This window comes from Heptranchias perlo, unplaced genomic scaffold (assembly GCF_035084215.1).
Source record: "Heptranchias perlo isolate sHepPer1 unplaced genomic scaffold, sHepPer1.hap1 HAP1_SCAFFOLD_262, whole genome shotgun sequence".
Classification (NCBI taxonomy): domain Eukaryota; kingdom Metazoa; phylum Chordata; class Chondrichthyes; order Hexanchiformes; family Hexanchidae; genus Heptranchias; species Heptranchias perlo.
This window is the reverse complement of record NW_027139274.1, coordinates 171,238-187,093: the sequence shown is the minus strand read 5'-3', so window position 1 is coordinate 187,093 and position 15,856 is coordinate 171,238. Positions and strand designations below refer to the sequence as shown.

At 45.6% G+C, this 15,856-nt stretch overlaps 1 protein-coding gene across 1 annotated transcript in view; it reads left to right on the top strand.

Annotated features, from left to right (window-relative positions):
- The window catches only part of macf1b (microtubule actin crosslinking factor 1b), a gene marked incomplete at its 5' end in the record, with an annotated part of 275,059 nt that extends 259,724 nt beyond the window's left edge, over positions 1-15,335 (top strand). The window contains 2 exons of the mRNA XM_067978314.1: positions 13,885-13,998; positions 14,391-15,335. Coding sequence (XP_067834415.1) covers positions 13,885-13,998; positions 14,391-14,426 — 150 coding nt within the window. The remainder of the gene's footprint in view (positions 1-13,884; positions 13,999-14,390) is intronic.
- Positions 15,336-15,856: the final 521 nt, after the last annotated feature.

Sequence of the window (15,856 nt, the reverse complement as noted above, 5' to 3'; positions counted from 1 at the left end):
CAGGTTAGGAGATGGAGAGTGAGCCGGGACAGGTTAAGGAATGGAGAGTGAGCCGGGACAGGTTAGGGGATGGAGAGTGAGCCGGGACAGGTTAGGGGATGGAGAGTGAGCTGGGACAGGTTAGGAGATGGAGAGTGAGCTGGGACAGGTTAGGAGATGGAGAGTGAGCTGGGACAGGTTAGGAGATGGAGAGTGAGCCGGGACAGGTTAGGAGATGGAGAGTGAGCTGGGACAGGTTAGGAGATGGAGAGTGAGCTGGGACAGGTTAGGGGATGGAGAGTGAGCTGGGACAGGTTAGGAGATGGAGAGTGAGCTGGGACAGGTTAGGAGATGGAGAGTGAGCTGGGACAGGTTAGGGGATGGAGAGTGAGCTGGGACAGGTTAGGAGATGGAGACTGAGCTGGGACAGGTTAGGAGATGGAGAGTGAGCTGGGACAGGTTAGGAAATGGAGAGTGAGCTGGGACAGGTTAGGAGATGGAGAGTGAGCTGGGACAGGTTAGGAGATGGAGAGTGAGCTGGGACAGGTTAGGAGATGGAGAGTGAGCTGGGACAGGTTAGGAAATGGAGAGTGAGCTGGGACAGGTTAGGAGATGGAGAGTGAGCTGGGACAGGTTAGGAAATGGAGAGTGAGCTGGGACAGGTTAGGAAATGGAGAGTGAGCTGGGACAGGTTAGGAGATGGAGAGTGAGCTGGGACAGGTTAGGAAATGGAGAGTGAGCTGGGACAGGTTTAAACTGAAGTGGCAGGGGTTTGGGAACCTGAGCAGGGTGACAGAGGAAAGCGTGTCAGGAAGGGACAGAAGGTATGGAGTAAAAGGTAAAGTGTTAAAAAAGGAAAAAGCAGGATCTAAGTGTCACAAATCATATTTGAAAGTTCTTTATCTGAATACACGTAGCATTCGTAACAAAATGGACGAGTTAACGGCACAAATAACTACGTATGGGTATGATCTTGTGGCCATTACAGAAACATGGCTGCAGGGTGACAACGACTGGGAATTAAATATGCCAGGGTATTTAACAATCAGGAAGGACAGGCAGGAAGGAAGGGGAGGTGGGGTGGCTATGTTAATAAAGGAAGGAATCACTGTAATACTGAGAAATGATATTGGGACAAAGGATCAGGATAATGAAACAGTTTGGGTGGAGATAAGGAATAATAAGGGGAAAAAAACACCAATGGGCATAGTATATAGGCCTCCTAATAGTTGCAACTCTGCTGGAAGAAGTATTAATCAGGAAATAGTCGGGGCATGTAATAAGGGAACCGCTATAATTATGGGGGATTTTAACTATCATATTAACTGGACAAATCAAATTGGGCAGGGCAGCCTTGAGGAAGAGTTTATTGAGTGTATTAGGGATGGATTTCTTGAGCAGTATGTAACTGATCCTACAAGGGGGCAAGCAACCTTGGACCTGGTCCTGTGTAATGAGCTAGGATTAATTAATAATGTCCTAGTTAAGGATCCCCTTGGAATGAGTGACCATAACATGGTTACATTCCATATCCAATTAGAGGGTGAGAAGGTTGGTTCTCAAACAAGCGTACTGAGCTTAAATAAAGGAGACTATGATGGTATGAGAGCGGAATTGATTAAAGTGGACTGGGAAAATAGTTTCAAGGGTAAGATGGTACATGAGCAGTGGTGTTCATTTAAGGAGTTATTTTACAACTTTCAAAAAATATATATTCCACTGAGGAAAAAAGGGTGTAAAAGAAATGACAGCCATCCGTGGCTAAGTAAAGAAATTAAGGATAGTATCCAACTAAAAACAAGGACATATAAGGTAGCCTAACTTAGTGGGAGGATAGAAGATTGGGAAGTCTTCAAAAAACATCAAAAAGTAACTAAAGGATTGATTAAGAAAGGGAAGATAGATTATGAAAATAAATTAGCAAAAAATATAAAAACAGATAGCAAGAGTTTATATCGTTATATAAAAAGAAAAAGGGTGGCTAAGCCAAACGTAGGTCCCTTAGAGGATGGGACCGGGAAATTAATGGTGGGAAACATGGAGATGGCAAAAATGGTGAACAAATATTTTGTTTCAGTCTTTACGGTAGAGGACACTAAGAATATCCCAACACTGGACAAAAAGAGGGCTCTGGAGGGGAGGAGCTCAATACGATTAAAATTACTAAGGAATTGGTACTCAGTAAATTAATGGGACTCGAGGCGGATAAATCCTCTGGACCTGATGGCTTCCATCCTAGGGTCTTGAGGGAAGTGGCAGTAGGGATTGTGGATGCTTTGGTAATAATTTTCCAAAATTCTTTGGACTCGGCAAAGGTCCCGGCAGATTGGAAAACTGCTAATGTAACACCGTTATTTAAAAAGGGTAGTAGGCAGAAGGCTGGAAATTATAGACCAGTTAGCCTAACATCTGTGGTGGGTAAAATTTTGGAGTCTATTATTAAGGAGACAGTAACGGAACATTTGGATAAACATAATTTAATAGGACAAAGTCAGCATGGATTTATGAAGGGGAAGTCATGTCTGACAAATTTGCTTGAGTTCTTTGAGGACATAACGTACAGGGTGGATAAAGGGGAACCAGTGGACGTGGTGTATTTAGACTTCCAGAAGGCATTCGACAAGTTGCCACATAAAAGATTATTGCTCAAGATAAAGAATCACTGGATTGGGGGTAATATTCTGGCATGGGTGGAGGATTGGTTATCGAACAGGAAGCAGAGAGTTGGGACAAATGGTTCATCCTTGGACTGGCAACCAGTAGCCAGTGGTGTTCCGCAGGGGTCGGTGCTGGGTCCCCAACTCTTTACAATCTATACCAACGATTTGGAGGAGGGGACCGAGTGTAACGTATCAAAGTTTGCAGATGATACAAAGATGGGAGGGAAAGTAAAGAGTGAGGAGGACATAAAAAACCTACAAGGGGATATCGACAGGCTGGGTGAGTGGGCGGAGATTTGGCAGATGCAATACAATATTGGAAAATGTGAGGTTATGCACTTTGGCAGGAAAAATCAGAGAGCAAGTTATTATCTTAATGGCGAGAAACTGGAAAGTACTGCAGTACCAAGGGATCTGGGGGTCCTAGTGCAAGAAAATCAAAAAGTTAGTATGCAGGTGCAGCAGGTGATCAAGAAAGCCAACGGAATGTTGGCTTTTATTGCTAGGGGGATAGAATATAAAAACAGGGAGGTATTGCTGCAGTTATATAAGGTATTGGTGAGACCACACCTGGAATACTGCATACAGTTTTGGAGTCCATACTTAAGAAAAGACATACTTGCTCTCGAGGCAGTACAAAGAAGGTTCACTCGGTTAATCCCGGGGATGAGGGGGTGGACATATGAGGAGAGGTTGAGTAGATTGGGACTCTACTCATTGGAGTTCAGAAGAATGAGAGGCGATCTTATTGAAACATATAAGATTGTGAAGGGGCTTGATCGGGTGTGTTGTGGGAAAAATCACCACTCGGAGTCAGACTTAAAGATTCAACATGCAGTTTATTGGACAAAGCTTTGGGAGAACAGCTGGACACTCTGCAGTGCACGCAGTCACCTTTCTCAACTTTAAAATGGTTGTCATGCTTTTTTATACCTTTGAAATACAGATTGTCAGTAGCTTTTACATCATTAATCTTGATTACACACATTAACCAATTAAGCCCGCATGGCAACAACGGACTGCTCACACATTAACCAATTAAGTTCGAACAACTGTTATCGCCTTAAGACAGTATGCCTTTGTTTCACGCAGTCTGGTTCTATAGTTTTATCAGTTCGTTGTGAAATGTCTTTTGTATTCCCAGACTGTAAGCCAGTTTTGGAATGTCCAAACTCAGCGCTTCTAACTGTCTTTCCCACAGTCACAGAATCCATTTTGTTTAGTAGTGTCCATTTTGTTAGTAGTCAAGCGTTCTATTTAAGCTTTTAATTAGGGTTAGTCTAATCTACACAAAGCGCATTTCGGTGTGGTTTCAGGGTAAAGACCACCGCCATGTACCCAATAGTCACTTCATCGTTGCCTTTAATCGAACAGTCCAAATTTTACGCTAACAGATCCTCCTGTTGGTCATGATTATGGCTTAATAATCATAGAGACCAATATCGATAAAGTCCATGCAACATTGGTCCGGCACTTAATACACAGCCTTTCGGGTATTTAACATTCGTGATGTTCTGTGCGTATGCCTAACCCGTAACTCTCAGGTTACATGTTACAGATAGTGCTGCTCCTCCTGGTTATCGTCCGTCCTGGCATCCTCGGGTGTCTTCAGATGTTCTTGGTCAGTGATCACGCTGGCTCCTGGCATAATCCGAGTCATCATAACTTTGCAACAGACATTGAGGCATCCGACCACGACACAACAAGCAATTATTATTGCAACGAAAATAATTAGTCCATGCAATGGATAAGCCCCCCAGGATCCTCCCAATAACCAATTCAGCCAACCATTTCCTTTCCCGGGGCCTTGTCTAAATTCATTGAGTTGTTCTTTAATATCATTAACGGCTTGGGTTATGTTGTAGGATTCGTCTGTGACGTGTGTTATACAGATGTCTCCTATTATTTTGCATACTCCCCCCTGCTGGGCTAATATATAGTCCACAGCATAACGGGTTTGCTGCGAGTGCAAACTTAATTCGGCTAGTTCTTTATTTATGGCGCTTAATCCTTTTGCTGTGCTATTTCCCAAGATTGTCAGTCCACAGATTAAATAGTTTCTGTTCTTTGCGCCGATTACTCCTGTTGATCCTCCGAGAGAGAGAGACCCCAATAACCCGTAGCCGATCGAAGACCCTAGTGTGACTGGGCCTCTTCAATCGGCACAGAACTCGTGGCTGATAGCCCGTGTTACAATCTTTCTGTGGACATGGGCTCTTTGGGGGCATGGGACCGTGAGTGGTCCAATTGTTCCTACTGCAAAAAGGATGGGGAGGATTGGCGTTGCCGTTGTGAAGGTACCGTTTGGGAGGAACACAAATCCCTTCCTCGCTCGGTAACATTTAACGTCCCGAGTGCCAGTTCGTACAAATTGGAGATATCGCCAATTGCTTGGATCTTTCGATGTTCCCCCTGTTTTTGTAAGTTGATACGTATCGAATGGGTAAGACCATGTGTCTGAGCGAACATGAGTCCCGTTACATTGACCACAAATGAATTGCCTGCCTGCAGTCACGTTTAGGCATCTCTGCTCTTTACAAACACAAACAAAGTGATCTCCGTCCACTTGGCAGTGTTGACGGGCACATTGCATCTGAACGCAGGAGGCACTTTCTTGGACCCAGGCGTATGCACACCCCCACCCGTATCCCGTAAAACAGATCGGGAAACTGGTATTATCCGAGCATACTTTTCCTTTTCTTCCCTGGACCCCCCAACAGACCGGGTTCGTGGAGTTTCAGTTCCACGCACCTTCCCGGTATTCCCCTGGTATATGGTCCTGTACGTCCCTTACAGGGTGTGTTTGAAGTATCGGTGGTATATAAGGCATGGGGGGTCCACCCGGGGGTGGCTACGAACAGGGCTTCAACGGAGTGGGCCAATGGGTAACACACGGTTCGATCTCCATGTAAAAGCACATGGGTCTTGAAAAATAGGTTATCATTCAATCCCGTCAACCTTTCAACTATGAGTATATAAAATGACATGATTATACACATATATTTAGACATGTTGGTTATGTTTTCTTATTACTTTAAAATTAACAAATTCCCAAAGGCTATATTGCCAACCGAACGCTTCAATAAATCTTGCTTGTAGTTATCGTCTGTTGCAAAATAAAATGAAAGATTTGTTCAAGGTTTATTCATTGGCTTCATTGTATAACTTTAACTGTGTCCAGTGCTTCCATATTCCCTTCCCTCTTATGTCCAGACAGGCACAAGTGTCCCCACTAATTATGATCTCGTAAGGGCCGTTCCATTTTGGGGCAAATCCCGGTTTCTCGGGTAAAACTTTTACCATGACGCGACGTCCCACCGTTGGGACGTCGGGGAGCGTTCCAAGCTCTCTCTGCGCGTCTTTCATGTCCTGATTATCTCGTACGGCTGCGCGCATTTCTTTTAGTTGGGTACTCAGTTCTAAAACATAACGCTTAATTCTGTCTTTTAGCGGGCCTACATCGGCCCCACCTGTTATGATGTTTTCGGGTAATTGCATCGCTCTGCCTGTCATTAGCTCATAAGGGGTTAAACCGGTTGTCCGGTTTGTTGTGGCTCTTAGTCTCATTAATATAATAGGTAATACTTCTGTCCACGTTTGTCCTGACGCTTGAATAGCTTTGGCCAAGGTATTCTTAAGAGTTCGGTTCATACGTTCTACCATTCCGGAGCTCTGCGGATGGTAAGGGAGGTGGAATTTTTGCTTTATTCCCATTAATTGACACACTGTTTTCATCACTTTACCAGTGAAGTGTGTTCCCTGATCCGAATCAATTTGTGTGGGTACCCCCCATCTAGGGATAACCTCCTCTGCTAATACTCTAGCCACTGTAGTGGCAGTGCAATTCCTGGTAGGGAATGCTTCTACCCACCTAGTGAACTGATCAATGATGACTAAACAGTAGGTTTTACCGTGGGACTGTGGTAGCGGCCCCGTGAAATCTATTTGTAGATGTTCCCATGGTCCCTTCGGTCGGGGTTGGTGTCCCATCTTAATTTTTATGGGTCACCCTGGGTTATGTTGCGCACATGTCACACAGCGGTGACAATATCGGGCTATATCTCTCCCCATTCCTTTCCACCACCATTCATTCCCAATATTCGTTGCCATGGTTTCTCTCCCTGCATGTGAGAGTCCATGGTGTAACTCTAGAAGGGTGTAATGTATACACTCTGGCGCCACTACCTTGTCATTATGTCTCCAAACGTTATCAGTTCCTTTGCTTGCTCCCTGTGTTTCCCATCTAGTCTTTTCCTGTACCGAGGTATCGTCATGTAAATTTTGAATATTTATTTTGCGGTCTGTCTGGTCTGTTACTGCCACTGGCAGCTCGCTAATTGTCTCTTGTTCTAACGCTAACTGCGCTGCTCTATCTGCGGTTTGATTCCCTTTGTATTTTAGCCAGTCAAGGCTGTCTTTTACTGGTTCCCTTTGGTGTGCCTTCACCTTTATTACTGCTGCTTCCCGGGGTTTCTCACTAGCTTTCAGTAGTGCTTGGATTCTTTGTTGATGTTTGATAGGGGTTCCCCCCGTAGTTAAGAATCCTCTCCTACCCCATGCCGTCATATAGTCATGTACCACTCCGAATGCGTATCTACTGTCGGTATATATATTTACCGCTTCTCCCTCGGATAATTCCAGTGCCTCTGTGAGTGCCACCAACTCCGCCACCTGCGCAGATAAACCTCCGTCAATTCTCCCCGCCCGTACTGTTTTTAATTGATCATTTACTACTGCCCATCCCGTCCGGGGTGAACCCTGCACGTATTTGCGTGAGCCATCCACAAAAAAGGTTTCTTCAGCCGTGGCTAAAGGTACATCCTTTATTTCACTCTCTTCCTGATCCATGTCTACATTTCCACAGTTGTGTGGTTCACCTGTATCCAAAATTCCTTCTGCTGGGTTTTGCCCTGTATCATGTACTATTATGACTGATTTGTTGGGAGGTAGGAGAACGGCTTCCCATTTGGCCCTTCTCATATTTGAAACAGATCTCAATTTCCCCGTGTTTAGCATTTCCACTAAAGTGTGTTTGGTGTGAAGGGCTCTGTTTCCTGTCATCACTATTGGTTCGCTAACTCTTACTGCCCATGCGGCGCAATCTAAAGCAGCTATACATCTTGGTAGTCCGGTTACTACCGGCCCTTCCGCTGTCGAATAATAGCCTATGGGTCTCCGTTTGTCGCCTTGATCTTGCGTTACGACAGCAGAGTAAAACCCCCCTTCATTATTGCAGTATATGTGGAAATCTTTATTGGAATCTGGCAGTCCCAATCCAGGGGCTGCCATTAGTTCTGCCTTTAACTTACTATAAGCTCCGTCTTGTTCAGGTCCCCATTCTATAGAGTGTAGGGCTGGCTTTCCGCCTTTGACTAATCGTTGTATAGGCTCTGCCAATTTTGCAAATTCTGGGATAAAGCTTCGGCTGTAATTAAATAGCCCCAACACCTTCCTGACTCCTCTTACGGTGACTGGCCGCGGCATTTGTTGTACTGCCTTTTTCCGGTCTGAGGGCATTTCTTTAATGCCCTGTGAAATTAAGTGTCTCAGGTACAGGACTTGTGCTTTTCCAGTTTGTGCCTTTTTGGGATTAACCTTTAGTCCTGCGACTTTTAGTTCATTTAATACCAAATATAGCGCTTCCTGATGCCCATGTTTTGATTCTGAGGCTATTAATATATCATCCACGTATTGTAAAATTGTGCTACTCTTTTTTAGTTCTACCCTTTTCAAAATGTCACTCATTACCCGATGGAAGATAGCGGGGCTATTGTGGAATCCCTGGGGTAGGTGAGTCCATGTATATTGTTTGTCTCCCACCGTAAATGCAAATTTCTCCTGGGAATCAGGGTCTAGGGGTAAGGACCAAAATCCATTGGCTATATCTAATACAGTGAAGATTTTATGCTTTGGCGACAATCCGTTTAGGATTGTTGAGGGGCTTGCTACAATGGGATGCAGTTTGGGCGTAACTTTATTAAGGGCCGTATAGTCTATAGTGAGTCGATAGCTTCCGTCGGGTTTGCTCACTGGCCAGGTAGGGGAGTTAGTGGTACTAGTAGTTTCCCTTAGGATTCCCTTTTCAACTAACCCCTTAACTATCTGTACTACTGCCGCTTTTGCTTCCGATTTTATTGGATACTGTCGGTGGGGCTTGTGCTCCGGTCCGGGCACCTTTATCCAGTCAGTCTTGGTTAATCCAGTATCTAGTTTCGTTTTTGCCCATACTTCAGGGATTGAGGTACAGATGGATGTGAACCCTTCTGTCTCTCGTCGCCAATCTCTTGAGGTAACCGTGGCTACCTTAAGGGTTTCAAGGTGACTCGCGAGTCTCCCTATTCCTGTTTTCCGACCGTCCTGTTTAGGCCAGATTAATTCTCCCTTTCCACAGTCTATTAAAATTTCATACTCTTTCATCAGATCATTCCCCATTATCGTGCCTTCGTTGTTTTTACATACGTAAAATTTCATGGGTATATACAAATTATTTATCTCCACTAATGTGGTCTCACTTAGATAAGCGGGTGTTTTGCTTCCCCCCACTCCTGTTAAATAAATCATCTTACTCGTAATTGGTAAGGGGAGGTCGGTAACGGATATGGATGCCCCGGTGTCCACTAGCATTTCACATTGCCTGCCCCCTACTAGTGCTGGCACATAGATCCTTCCCTCTTTCTTGCCCTTACTAATGGGGGCTGCCGACCGTCAGTTTTGCTGACCTCGGAGGTTCCTTGGTCCCTCCGATTCTGTTCTGGACGTAGGTTGAGATGGGGGTTTACCAAACTTGCTGCAGCATCTCTCTTCTAAATGCCCATATTTGTGACAATAAGTACAGAGTTTTCTAAAGTTGTTAATTTTGGCGTGGCTCCGGCACTCTTTCGACATGTGTCCGTGTCGGTCACAATTATAACAGGCCGAAGGTGGATTGGTTCCGTCCTCACTTCCATATGCAGCTACTCTTTCCTGCTTTATTTTTGTGTGAGATTTCTCCTCTCCATTCCCTTGTACACCGCTAGCCCATTCTATTAGTTCATCATAATCTTGGGACAGGATCACTCCCATTTTTAAGATAGATTGGTGAGCGCTGGAGAGCCCATCCTTGAAAGCCTGGATGAAGGCTCGATCTCCACGGACCGGGTTATCATGCCCTGAACATTCCTGATATATTTGGAACAATCGTTCCCCATATTCAGAGGTGTCTTCCGCCTTTTGTTGTTTGGTGGTTGTAATTTTACTCCAATTGGTAGGGGCGTTCCCTAACACTCTCTGTACTTCTGTTTTAAATAAAAAGAACGGTGTCTGCTGGACATCCATTTCTGCCGTCAGAGCTACCGCATGAGTCCAGCGCCCCCCATTATAGTCCATTGCGGCGAGGGCAGCGGGCCCTCCGGCCACCAGTCTCCATTTATCAGCTGGACATGCGGCTCTGACCAATTGGTGTATATCTCTCAAGTGCAATTGGTGTCCTACCCAGACTGTATCTAGTTCCGCCCAAAACTTTGTATTTGTGCTCCTGGGTTGTAGTTTACCCAGGGATGCCATTATCTGTTGTCTTTCTCCCAGGGTGAAAGGTTTATACTGTGCTGTTGGCCGCACGTTAGTGCCCCCTCGTGTTATTGGTGCTAAATTATATTCTGGCATGATCTCTTCTTCTAGAGGGGCAGTAGCTTCCTCATAAGGGGGGAGAGGGAAGTTTTTCTCCTCCCATTGTGTTCCCACTTGTTTTCTCTTTTCCAACTCCTTTACCTTAGTTTCCAATTCCCTTATTTTATCTTTGACATCACTCCACTTTTTAGTGGAGGTTCCTACTTGTCCTATTAGTCCAGCTAGTTGGTGGACTAGTAATACTCCTGCCTTTTTTGTTTTATCCTTCTTTTCCCCATCTATCCACTTTCTCTGTTGTTCTAAGGTCTGAGAAATATCCCAGCCATCCTTTTGCATCTGCTTAATCAACGAGTGTCTATCTGTCATATACTTTTCAATAAGGGAACCTGCAGGTCCCCATCTAGGTTGTTCACTTGTCATCTTTATTATCGTGCTCTGCTCTCGCTATATCCTTCGGGTCACGGTCTACCCACCGGGTTTTCTTTTCTCTCAAACTTTCGGGTCCTGGCCCCAGGACTTTGCCGGATACTAATCACCGGTCACTGCCGGTATTGCTGGTGTACAGCCAGCCGTAATCACCGGTCACTGCCGGTATTGCTGGTGTACAGCCAGCCGTAATCACCGGTCACTGTCGGTATTGCTGGTGTACAGCCAGCCGTAATCACCGATCACTGTCGGTATTGCTGGTGTACAGCCAGCCGTAATCACCGATCACTGTCGGTATTGCTGGTGTACAGCCAGCCGTAATCACCGATCACTGCCGGTATTGCTGGTGTACAGCCAGCCGTAATCACCGGTCACTGCCGGTCTCGCCAGACTTACTTTTCCCTCCCAAACTTTCTAAAACTTTCTGAAACCCCAGCCCGAACTCCACTCCAGATTTTACTTTCAGTTGCAACTATATACTCACGGCCACAATTACCAGTTTGGTAATGTGCTTCCTCCCATGGGGTTCGGTTCTAGGTTGTATGATCAGACAATACACATCGTAAATTAACTTATGCTTTAACTTATGCTCTAATCTCTGCGTTTGTTCGCCACTACAGAGTTTGATACCAGATGGTTCTGGTTACTCGTGCTTCACAATCGCAAGTGCCCCTGTTTTTGCGCCCACTTCAGGGTCCTGACCTTCGCGTGGGGGATCTCCCCTCTTAACAGCCGGTCTAAGGCAGAACGCAAAAGAGACACTTCCTTGTCCTTAGTCAATCAGCACAAGTAACCAGCTCTTAGTTATACCCAACAGTCCCATAAATTCTCTTAACTTACCCCCCCGTTTTTAACTGCACTGTTGGCTTAGTCTGACTCCCACAGTTCAATGATCTCTACTCCGGTTCGCTGATCGAGGCCAACCGACCAGCTCACCAGCAGTGAGATCCTGCCGACTACGCCAATTTGTTGTGGGAAAAATCACCACTCGGAGTCAGACTTAAAGATTCAACATGCAGTTTATTGGACAAAGCTTTGGGAGAACAGCTGGACACTCCGCAGTGCACGCAGTCACCTTTCTCAACTTTAAAATGGTTGTCATGCTTTTTTATACCTTTGAAATACAGATTGTCAGTAGCTTTTACATCATTAATCTTGATTACACACATTAACCAATTAAGCCCGCATGGCAACAACGGACTGCTCACACATTAACCAATTAAGTTCGAACAACTGTTATCACCTTAAGACAGTATGCCTTTGTTTCACGCAGTCTGGTTCTATAGTTTTATCAGTTCGTTGTGAAATGTCTTTTGTATTCCCAGACTGTAAGCCAGTTTTGGAATGTACACAATCTACACAAAGCGCATTTCGGTGTGGTTTCAGGGTAAAGACCACCGCCATGTAGCCAATAGTCACTTCATCGTTGCCTTTAATCCAACAGTCCAAATTGTGGATGCAGTCAGGATGTTCCCAAAGATGGGTGAAACTAGAACTAGGGGGCATCATCTTACAATAAGGGGCTGCTCTTTCAAAACTGAGATGAGGAGAAACTTCTTCACTCAGAGGGTAGTAGGTCTGTGGAATTTGCTGCCCCAGGAAGCTGTGGAAGCTACATCATTAAATAAATTTAAAACAGAAATAGACAGTTTCCTAGAAGTAAAGGGAATTAGGGGTTACGGGGAGCGGGCAGGAAATTGGACATGAAGCTGAGTTCGGATCGGTCAAGGCCCTGTGGGTGGCGGAGAGGGCCCAGGGGCTGAGTGGCCGGGTCCTGCTCCTACTTCTTGTGTTCTTTAGATTTGAGGTTCGGATCAGATCAGCCATGATCTTATTGAATGGCGGAGCAGGCTCGGGGGGCCGATTTGCCTACTCCTGCTCCTATTTCTTATGTTCTTATAGGTTAAGGGATGGAGAGTGAGTTGGGACAGATTAAGGGATGGAGAGTGAGCTGGGACAGGTTAGGGGATGGAGAGTGAGCTGGGACAGGTTAGGAGATGGAGAGTGAGCTGGGACAGGTTAGGAGATGGAGACTGAGCTGGGACAGGTTAGGAGATGGAGAGTGAGCTGGGACAGGTTAGGAGATGGAGACTGAGCTGGGACAGGTTAGGAGATGGAGACTGAGCTGGGACAGGTTAGGGGATGGAGAGTGAGCTGGGACAGGTTAGGAGATGGAAAGTGAGCTGGGACAGGTTAGGAGATGGAGAGTGAGCTGGGACAGGTTAGGAGATGGAAAGTGAGCTGGGACAGGTTAGGAGATGGAGACTGAGCTGGGACAGGTTAGGAAATGGAGAGTGAGCTGGGACAGGTTAGGCGATGGAGAGTGAGCTGGGACAGGTTAGGGGATGGAGAGTGAGCTGGGACAGGTTAGGAGATGGAGACTGAGCTGGGACAGGTTAGGGGATGGAGAGTGAGCTGGGACAGGTTAGGAGATGGAAAGTGAGCTGGGACAGGTTAGGAGATGGAGAGTGAGCTGGGACAGGTTAGGAGATGGAAAGTGAGCTGGGACAGGTTAGGAGATGGAGACTGAGCTGGGACAGGTTAGGAAATGGAGAGTGAGCTGGGACAGGTTAGGCGATGGAGAGTGAGCTGGGACAGGTTAGGGGATGGAGAGTGAGCTGGGACAGGTTAGGAGATGGAGAGTGAGCTGGGACAGGTTAGGCGATGGAGAGTGAGCTGGGACAGGTTAGGGGATGGAGAGTGAGCTGGGACAGGTTCGGCGATGGAGAGTGAGCTGGGACAGGTTAGGGGATGGAGAACTATATTTAATGCAATGGGTTAACTTGTCCCTGGTCCATTTTCGGGGGACATCAATCATCGTCTCTGCCACATTGTCACAAATATTGTATCAGGACACAGACTAAAACTCAGAAATGGGATCATGTTGAGTTTGGACCTAATACTTTAGAGGGTGAAGTGATGGGCGTCTGCCCAAGGAAATCGTGGAGGTGGAGAATTGGGGCAGGTTCCGGGGCAGACGGATGGTGATTTGATTGAAGAAGTGATTGAGGATTATGAGTGAGAATATCGGGTCGGAATGGTCTCTCCCAATCCACTGCCTTCCTGTGACCATGGAATATTATACTGCCAAACGGGCTGGAAAATCGAAATCCCTCGAGTGTCAATCAGAGCAAGTGAGCTGCTTGTGTGTGGAGACTCTCTCAGGCTCAGAGACAGTGTCCTGATTGAAAATCTTTCTCTTCCTCCTCTCTAGTCTGTTATTCGTAGGAGTCGATCGGGAGATCGATCCTGCTCCAGGCCTCAGTCTCGCAGTTCCATTCTATCTGAGGACATCGAATTCAGATTCTGTGAGTCTGCGTCAGCACCGGTACGTAGAGGATGAGGTGCATGGGGGAGGGTCACAGTGAGGCAAGGGTGAGGGAAAGGTCACAGTGGGGCAAGGGTGAGGGAAAGGTCACAATGGGGCAAGGGTCCTGAAACCAAAATCATAGGGCAAGACAGGAAGTGATGCGATGGACCACAGAACGAGGGTGATGGGCTGAGTGTAATATGGAGGCAAATTGCTCGCAGTGGTAATAAAGTGAAATACGAGTAAGTTCGGGACAAGAGGGAAAGTGAGGCAAGACTTCTTCACCCAAAAGGAATCAACTTATGGGATATGTTAGTAGGACGGGGACTTAAGCTGACAGTATAAATGGGTTCAAGAGAATGAGATGTGTTTCTGGAGTGTGTTCTGATGGTTCTCTCATTCATTTACAGGAAATGGTAGAGGAGCTTCACATGGAGAACCAGTGAGGAACTGATTGCAGTGACCTCCGACCTCTCACATTCATTGACTCATACAGCACAGAAAGAGGCCATTCAGCCCATCGTGCCTGTGCCGACTTTTTGAAAGAGCTCTCCAATCAGTCCCACTCCCCTGCTCTTTCCCCACAGCCCTGTAAATTTTTCCTTTTCAAATATTTACCCAATTCCCTTTTGAAAGTTATTATTGAATCTGCTTCCACCGCCCTTTCAGGCAGTGAATTTCAGATCAGAACAACTCGCTATGTAAAAAAAATTCTCATCTCCCCTCTGGCTCTTTTGCCGATCACCTTAAATCTGTGCCCTCTGGTTACCGACCCTTCTACCACTGGAAACAGTTTACTCTGTCAAAACCCTTCATGATTTTGAACACCTCTATCAAATCTTCCCTTAACGTTCTCTGCACTGAGGAGAACAATCCCAGCTTCTCCAGTCTCTCCACCTAACTGAAGTCCCTCATCCCTGATACCATTCTAGTAAATCTCCTCTGCACCCTCTCTAAGGCCTTGACATCCTTCCTAAAGTGTGGTGCCCAGAACTGGACACAATGCTCCAGCCAAGGCCTAACCAGTGATTTATAAATATTTAGCATAACTTCCTTGCTTTTGTACTCTATGCCTCTATTAATAAAGCCCAGGATCCCGGATGCTTTTTTAACAACCTTCTCAACTTGTCCCGCCACCTTCAAAGATCATGTATGTTCACCCCCAGGTCTCTCTGTTCCTGCAGGGCATTTAAAATTGTACCATTTGGGGGGTGTGGGAGGGGGAAGCAGAGAACACTAGCATTATCAAATGGCAACTTCTAGATATTTTTCTTCAGTGTGATAAATACAATCGTTTTCATTTTTTTAACCATTTATCTTGTTTCTTTAGTTCCTACTTGTTTAGGAAAAAATAATATGTACTTAACTTTTGCATATCTAACAAGAAGGAATGCTACCATTAAAATGTTTACAAAAATAATTACTCTGCATCTAGGAAACTGTTTGTGATAGTCAATATTATAGAGAAAACTGCTAACACTCCCAATTCTCATTCCCTCACCACTTAAATTCACACAATTACAGAAGGTAATGGAGCTTCTTCCTTTGTCAGACTTCGCATTTTGGAACTACGCCCATAGAACTTGGCACCGTTGCCATAGAAACACAAGAAATTATATAATCGCTTTATCCCTGCAACATGCCTAACTTGGTAGACTATGCAGCGAATTTGAAAGATTGACAAATTGCATTTATATATTGTCTGAGCTGGTTGAAATATTTCAAGCACTTCACACACAATAACTATTTAAAAACACAAGTTTTTACCCTCCCAATGGCTTGTGTCAGCTTGGTTCATGGCAGGTATTCTCTCGCCTCTGAGACAGAGGGCCATACATTCAAGGCCCACTCCACGACTTGAGAGCAAATAAACTAT